The 8,232-nt window shown below is 60.1% G+C and overlaps 1 protein-coding gene across 1 annotated transcript; it reads left to right on the top strand.

The window, feature by feature from the left end:
- The first annotated feature begins 669 nt into the window (after positions 1 to 669).
- NLRP6 (NLR family pyrin domain containing 6) lies at positions 670 to 8,185 on the top strand. Its single transcript, XM_027577994.2, is given in 9 exon segments — positions 670 to 957; positions 1,698 to 1,953; positions 1,955 to 1,979; positions 2,206 to 2,244; positions 2,552 to 4,310; positions 5,154 to 5,249; positions 6,396 to 6,566; positions 6,681 to 6,848; positions 7,322 to 8,185. Coding segments are annotated over 9 exon segments (2,682 nt in total). The 5' UTR covers positions 670 to 928; the 3' UTR covers positions 7,461 to 8,185.
- The last annotated feature ends 47 nt before the right edge of the window (positions 8,186 to 8,232 follow it).

Below are 8,232 nucleotides of genomic sequence, written 5' to 3'. Positions count from 1 at the left end.
TGTCACATTACCTTCCTCTGGGCCAAATCCCCGTCTGCCTCTATCCATGAGACTTGAGATGACATTTACAGCCCATCTGGATAATCCAGGACAATCTTCCCATCTCTAGACCCGGAATTCCATCACATCTGCAAAGCCCCTTTTGGTATATGAGGGGACCTTCAAGAGTTCCAGAGATTAGGACCTGATATCTTTGGGGTCTTTTATTTAGCTGACCACAGATATACTCACACAAACACAGTATTCACATGGTCACATAGACAGACTGAGACACACACACACACTTCACACAGGCAGACACTGTCAGTAGAACCCCACATTCATTTGGCCACACATGGTCCCGCATCAGTCACACACACTCCTCACCTCCAAACCTCTTCCCATCAGCCTGCTCTAGCCAGATTTGGAAGGCCACAGAGCTCTTCCCTGGCCCATGGGACGGCCTCCCTTCCCCTGAAAATATCATGCAAGTCCCAGTGTCCTCTCTGCCTAAGAAGCCCTTCTTCACTGCTGCCTTCAGAATTTAACCTCTCTCGAGGCCTTAAAGCTGAAGGTCTCGTTGTGAGACAGCCACTTCCTCCACACAGTCCACCCTGCTCCGCAGTCACCTGCTCACAGCTCTGCGTCAAGGCCACACCCTATGGGGTTTCAGAGTACAGTAACGGGGGGAAAAAGATTAGAAGAAGATCAGAGGTCACCCAGCAAAACTCTTAAAGGGTGACTGTGTGCACATGCCCAGTGCCTGAGTTTGGTTGCTTGGTGACTGGTGGACTGACATCTTAGTGCTGGCTGAGCTAGAGCACTTGGGCCTATGGCATGGACGGGGCTGGACAACTCCCCTAGAACTTGGCTCCAGGCAACTTGGGGAGAGGTCACCTTTCTGATCCCTGCGTCTGCCCCTAAGTGCTAGTCCTAGGGGCCAGACTCCATGGACCAGCCAGAGGCCTTCTGCTCCAGGTGAGTGCTGGCTTTCAGGGTGGTCACTTGGAAAGCCCTCTAAGGCCTCACCTCAGGCTGCTGACTCCCTGGGCTTCACACCCCTTTATCCACAACCTTCCCCCAGCAACCGCCAGGCTCAGGATTCTAGGGACTCCATCTGCACTGAAGGCATCCGGTGGGTCTGTTCCCTAGGAGGGGCTCAGATTCAGCCCCTGGTGTCAGGCCCCTCGCCTGGACCCCACCAAAGGGTGCCGAGAGATGAGTATCATGGGGAACTGAGGAACACGGTCTGGGCCAAGCGGTGAGTCTGGCTCTCTGCTGAGGCCAGCTTTGCTCGAGGCTTCCAGGGACGGGAAGGGGGGAAAGGGAGGAAAGGGGAGAGCGCAGGCCCTTGTAGATACCTCATCTTAGGCTTTTGACCTGCCCTAGCCACGTGTGTGGGAGGAACACCGGAAGGGAGGTACAGAGCAGGAAGGCGCCCCCTAGCGCCTGGGTCATGGGTGGCCAGTGCCTGCCGCGGAGTGACCCCACTCACCACCAGGCAGCAAAGCCTTGGAGCAAAGCCCACCTACCTCCTCCATGACTTCCCTCCCCGCTGAGTGCTACCAAGCATTGGCCAGGAGTCACCTGGAGAAATGGGACCGCCTCTGACTCGCTGACTGTCGTGGGCGCCCCGACGCCGGGGTCGGGTAGGGTGGGAGGCGCGGCAGGGCTGGGGTCACCGTCGCCACACACGTGTTAACTCCTACCGCCCCCAGCACGGAGTCCCGCGCGGCTGCCGCGCGAGATCTCCTCCAGGCGGCGCTCGAGGACCTGAGCCAGGAGCAGCTGAAGCGCTTCCGCCTCAAGCTGCGGGATGCGCCGCTGGACGGCCGCAGCATCCCGTGGGGGCGGCTGGAGCGCGCGGACCCCGTGGACCTCGCGATGCAGCTGACCCAATTCTACGGGCCAGAGCCTGCGCTGGACGTGACCCGAAAGACCCTGAAGAGGGCAGACGTGCGCGACGTGGCGGCGCGAACTCAAGGAGCAGCGGCTGCAGCGTTGAGCGCGGGGTCGGGGGTTGCCAGGGTCCCTGCCGCTCCGTTCGCTTCCGCCTGGGCAGAGTCTGGGCCTCCAGCCGCCATCCTACCCGCTTCCCCACCCGCAAATTCACCAGCCCCAGGGCTCGGATCCTGGGCGCTCTTGAAGGTGGCCCCAACTCCCTATTGCGGCCCCCGCCCCGCCCCTGCACATTCAGCAGGGCCTCACCACAGGTCTCCCTTCCAGGGCTCGGCCCCAGCTCCTCCGCTCTGCTCTCCGTGTCTGGTAGGTCTCTCTCCGTGCGAAGCACAAGCCCCAGGTTGGGGGCGGGGGGGTGGGGACGACGGTGACCCTCAGGTTTGCAGCACGAGTGTCCTCTACACTGCTTGGAGGTTCCCAAAAGCTGGTCCCAGGGAGGAGAATGTGTGGGAAGGCCGATGGGGAGAAGGGCTATAGGGTGCAGCTGGGGAAGCGGACCTGAACCTAGTGGGTTGGCGAACCGCCCGAGAGGGTCAAGTGACCAGCCCTTGTCCTCCCCACACACACCCCGTTCCCTTTACTCCCTCCGGTCCCCTCTCCCGGCCCCCACCAGAGTACAAGAAGAAGTACAGAGAGCATGTCCTGCAGCAGCATGCCAAGGTGAAGGAGAGGAACGCCCGCTCGGTGAAGATCAATAAGCGCTTCACCAAATTGCTTATCGCGCGCGAGAGCGCCACGCTGGTGGACGAGGCTCCGGGGCTCGCGGAGGACGAGGGGCCAGAGCGCGCTAGGCGCTCGGACACCCACACCTTCAACCGCCTCTTCGGCCGCGACGGAGAAGGTCAGCGGCCTCTGACTGTCGTGCTGCAGGGCCCGGCGGGCATCGGCAAAACCATGGCGGCTAAGAAAATCCTGTACGACTGGGCGGCAGGCAAGCTGTACCACGACCAGGTGGACTTCGCCTTCTTCTTGCCCTGCCGCGAGCTGCTGGAGCGACCCGGCACGTGCAGCCTGGCCGGCCTGATCCTAGACCAGTGCCCCCACCGCAGTGCGCCCGTGCGGCAGATGCTCGCTCGGTCCGAGCGGCTGCTCTTCATCCTGGACGGCGCGGACGAGCTGCTGCCACCGCCGGGACCCTCCGAGGCCGCGCCCTGCACAGACCCCTTCGAGGAGGCAGGTGGCGCGCGGGTGCTGGGCGGCCTGATGAGCAAGACGCTGCTGCCCAACGCCCGCCTGCTGGTGACCGCGCGCGCCACCGCCCCGGGGAGGCTGCAGGGCCTCCTGTGCTCACCGCAGTGCGCGGAGGTGCGCGGCTTCTCCGACAAGGACAAGAAGAAGTACTTCCACAAGTTTTTTCGAGACGAATGGATGGCGGAGCGTGCCTACCGTTTCGTGAAGGAGAATGAGACGTTGTTTGCACTGTGCTTCGTGCCCTTCGTGTGCTGGATCGTGTGCACTGTTCTGCGCCAGCAGATCGAGCTCGGCCAGGACCTGTCGCGCACCTCCAAGACGACCACGTCCGTGTACCTGCTTTTCATCGCCAGCGTCCTGAGCTCGGCGCCTGCGGCAGATGGTCCCCAGATGCAGGGCGAGCTGCGCAAGCTGTGCCGCCTGGCCCGTGAAGGCATCCTCCAGCACAGGGCCCAGTTCGCGGAGAAGGATCTGGAACGACTGGAACTTCGGGGCTCTAAAGTCCAGACGCTGTTTCTCAGCAAGAAAGAGCTGCCAGGCGTGCTGGAGACAGAGGTCACCTACCAGTTCATGGACCAGAGCTTCCAGGAATTCTTCGCTGCGCTGTCCTACCTGCTGGAGGATGAGAGGGATCTCAGGGCACCGGCTGAAAGCGTAGGGGCGCTTCTGCGGGGGGACACCGAGCTGCGCTGCCACCTCACGCTCACCACGCGCTTCCTCTTCGGGCTGCTGAACACAGAGCGGATGCGCGACATCGAGCGCCACTTCGGCGGCGTGGTTTCAGAGCGCGTGAAGCAGGATGTCCTGCGGTGGGTGCAGGAAAGGGGCCAGGGCCGCCCTAGGGCGGCGCCTGAGGGGACCGAAGAGACCGAAGCCAAGGAAGGCACCGAGGAGCCAGAAGAGGAGGAGGGCGAGCTCAACTACCCGCTGGAGCTATTGTACTGCCTGTACGAGACGCAGGAGGGCGCCTTTGTGCACCAGGCCCTGCGTGGCTTGCCTGAGCTGGAGCTGGAGCGAGTGCGCTTCAGCCGCATGGACCTGGTCGTCCTGAGCTACTGCATAAGGTGCTGCCCCGCCGGGCAGGCACTGCGGCTGGTTAGCTGTGGACTGGTCCCCGCACAGGAGAAGAAAAAGAAGAAGAGCCTGATAAAGCGACTGCATGGCAGCCTGGGCGGCAGCTCGTGAGTCAACAGGGCAAGATGGCCCCCCCGGTTCACAGGCCCTTGGTGGGGGAATGTGTGCCCGTGCATCCATCTGGGCAGGGGGAGCACGTCCACAGCGGACGCCTGCCCCCCTGGAGGAGGAGGCCACCCCCTTGCAAGACAGTTTCCCAATGTCCATCTGTCCATCTCCTTCCCCAGGATGCCCTTGCCATGCCAATTCCCAGCCGTCCACATGCGAGGCAAACCACCAAGTATGGCTGTGTGGCTCAGGCCCAGCTTTCTAATAAGTTCTGGAATACACTATGCCTACTGTGCCCTGAGCTTTGTACTTGCGGCTCCCTCCACCCAGAACACTCTGTTTGCTGCCTATTGTCAGTGCTTTGCCAGGCTCCCCAAGCTGGCCTGAGACCCCTTTGGCCCCAGAAGTGCCCCATAGACCACTGTATGCCATGACATCTACCCACGTCTATCCCCTTTACCAGACCCTCAGCTCCTTCAGGGCAAGTTGTCTTAGCTCCAACCCAGCGCTTGACCCAGAGCTCAGCATCTGTTGAGATAATGAATGTCAGGATGTTGGCAGGAGCTGGGGCTGGGGACGCCCACTGCACGTGCAAGGGTAGACCCACCTCAGAATGCGGGTGACATCCTCCCCCACTGGCTGGACTCACATAGACTGCTTCAGCGGGGAGGTGCATGGGGTCCCAGAATAGTGGTTTCACACTGGGTTTAGAGTGAAGAGGGTGGAGGGGTCCTGGCTCAGTTTGGGGTTGACGGCAGAGGCAGCTCCGACACCTCAGGACCACAGGCAAGAGGTAGGGACTGGAAGGGGACAGGTAGGCTTCACCTTGCTCTCTCTCCTAGCAGTTCACAAGCCACCATGAGAAAACCCCAGGCCTCTCCACTACGTTCACTCTTCGAGGCCATGACTGACCAACACTGTGGTCTGAACAGCCTGACGTGAGTGACCACGCCCCCACCCCTCCCTTGGAAGGGATGCAAAGCAGGATACTCTGGGCAGGGACAGAGGTACAGCCCTGTCGGGAAATGGCTGAGGGGACAGACAGAGCCTGTGGCCTCTGGTGTCCCGGGCTGGGGTCAACAGGCTGTGCCCACACAGGACGGAGGAGGGAGGAGGGGATGGGGGCAGGGGCTCCATCACCAGCTTCGGTGTTAGTTAGGAAGGAGCATTTGGCCCCAGTTTGAGTGGAAAGCATGGTGCGGCTAAGCATTCTGGGGGAGGGATAAAGACCAGAACATATTTTCCTTCCAAAGAAAGGAAACAAACAAACGAAGGAAGGAAGGAAGGAAGGAAGGCTGCTAGGTGCTATTGGAAAGTGCTGGGCAGCCCCTCTGAACTCTTCCAAGCAATGGAAGGGAGTATTCAGGGCACAGGCTTTGAGTCCAGGTTGTCTGCCTCTGTCTGTTTCTTTCCCTATGAAATGGAGCCAGTAGATTCTGCCTCAGAGGGTTGGTATGTGAATTAATGTGGCAACACTGAGTCTATGACCTATCACCAAGTAAGCAGAAAGTAAGAGAAACTGTAGGAACTAGTACTGGTGGGGCATAGTGACATGGTCACTTAGCTTGGTAGGAGGGTATTCCAGCAACCTGGAAATAAACATAGGGGGCCAAGAAGGTGATCGGCACATTTGGCCCATCAATTCTGCCCCTAAACTGAATGCATGAAGATGTTCATCACAGCATTATTTATAATAGCAAAAAAGTAGTAACAACACAACTGCCCAATTGTTAGGGACTGGCTACTTGAATAAACTATGGCCTAAACTATGGCCTACCTTAACTCTATGGACACCGATATGCAATTAAACATGTGGACAGTAAGATCTAAATTGGCTCATCAAAAAGCGGGTAGAGAATTGTGTCCTAAGGGAAAAGCAGAGTGTAGTCCAGCACTTGCATATATGGCCAAGGTGCCTCAGGAACACATGTAGTGACAAAGGATGGAGAAAACTCTGTTCCTGTGGAGCCAGCATATCGCCAGACTGAACCTCAGCCACCCGAGGAGCGGGCAGTTTGCAGAGCCGGGGTATAGCAAAGCAGCCAAGGGGCCTGAAGACAGACCCATGTGCCTCTTGACCACAGGCTGTGCCGCTGCAAACTGCCTGACTCGGTCTGCCAAGACCTCTCTGAGGCCCTGAGGGAGGCCCCCGCCCTGAGAGAGCTGGGCCTCCTCCACAACTGGCTCAGCGGGGCAGGCCTGCGTGTGCTGTGTGAGGGCCTGGCCTGGCCCCAGTGCCGGGTGCAGAAGCTCCGGTAAGACCTGGCCTGTGAGACACCAAGGGAGGGACAAGGGCGGGGCCGCGGGCCAGGGGTGGGGGTGGAGGGACAGTTTGTCCACAGCAGTCCTGAGGTTCAGCCTGCCCCCAGGGTGCAGCAGCCCTGCCTCCAGGAAGCGCTTCAGTACCTCATCAGCATGCTCAGGCAGAGCCCAGCATTGACTACCCTGGATCTCAGTGACTGCCAACTGTCGGGACCCATGGTAACCTACCTGTGTGCGGCCCTACAGCACCCAGGATGCCGCCTACAGAGCCTCAGGTAGAGGCAGGGGCGGGAAAGGTGCTGGGGACTCAGCCCCTCAACCGTGAGTGGGGCTGGGTGCCTGGGGACTTCCCCTAGACCCTGAAGTGGAGCCCCTCCCAGGGCCCCCCGAGTGACCACACTCAAACCCCGCCCCTGGAGACCTGAGCTCCAAAGCCCTGGCCCCAACTCTTGAATTCAGCCACTCTACCACACCAAATGTCCATCTGTCATCTGGTGCCCATGGCAAGTCTGGGCCAGTGACCCCAATACCCTTTTACTCCCCAAAAGGCTCTGGCCCCCAGCCCCTAACCCCTCTTCCCAGCCTCTGATGCCCCTGACTAACACCTTCTGTCACTGTGTGCCTTTAGCACAGCCCAGGCCAACAGCCCCATCACTGCCCCCACACTGCTGCCCTGCTACTCTCCCCCCCGCCCCGGCCTCAGCTTCCCCAACCTACTCCCACTTGTGTTCTGTGTGCACGGCTACAGTCTGACCTCCGTGGAGCTGAGCGAGCAGTCACTGGAGGAGCTGCAGACAGTGAAGACGGCAAAGCCAGGTCTGGGCATCACCCACCCGGCACTGGACAGTCCCCCCGAGCCTCCCCCCGGATTCAGCAGTGCCCTCTGAGGCCCCGAAGGCTGGTGGGAGGACTCTAGTCAGCCCTACGGAGTAGACTTCCTCCTCCCAAGGGCAGGAGGATGTTGCTCTCAGCTCTGGTCAGTTCTTTTGAGCCTGAGGAGCTGGGGGCAGGCAGATGGGAGGCAAGGACACACAGGGTCCCTTACCTGGCCAGGGACAGGTCCCAGGACATGCCCCTCCCCTCACGCCCTGGGCACAGGTTACATCTCTGTCTTTCACACCCAAGGACCTCTCCTCCACCCACCTTCCTCTCCTGAGGCCCTCTAGCCTTCCCCCTGCAGATGCCTCCAGCAACAATAATGACGCTGAGAGCTCCCAGGCATCAAGCACCTACCGTGTGTTGGCCTTTACCTGGTTGTGTTCAGTGCAGAGCGACCCCTCCACTGATCCCATCCCCATCTGCACTATGAGCCCCACAGCCCCAACAACTCTGCCCCTGGTCACAGGGGATCGAGCAGGGGCTGACCCCTGACCAAAGGTGGGCAGGTCACCATTCCACCCTAGGAATTTGGGTCTTGGCATTGGGAGCAAAGCCATCCCTGAGGCTGTGTGTGCCCAGTCCAGAGGGGTCCATTCACTATCCAGGTCTTCAGGGATGGAGACCAGGGGGGAGGGGAGGTGGAGCAGCAGCTGGGACTCTGGGTGGGAGCTGTGATGGCACGGCTGGCTGCCCCCCACCCCATGCACTGATAATACATTCTCCTTTGGATTCACTTCTGCTGATTTCTGTTGCACGTGGCCAAGCATCCTAGCAAGTGCT

This window comes from Zalophus californianus, chromosome 11 (assembly GCF_009762305.2).
Source record: "Zalophus californianus isolate mZalCal1 chromosome 11, mZalCal1.pri.v2, whole genome shotgun sequence".
Lineage (NCBI taxonomy): Eukaryota > Metazoa > Chordata > Mammalia > Carnivora > Otariidae > Zalophus > Zalophus californianus.
Note: the sequence above shows the minus strand (reverse complement) of the source record. Positions and strands in the feature narration are given on the sequence as shown.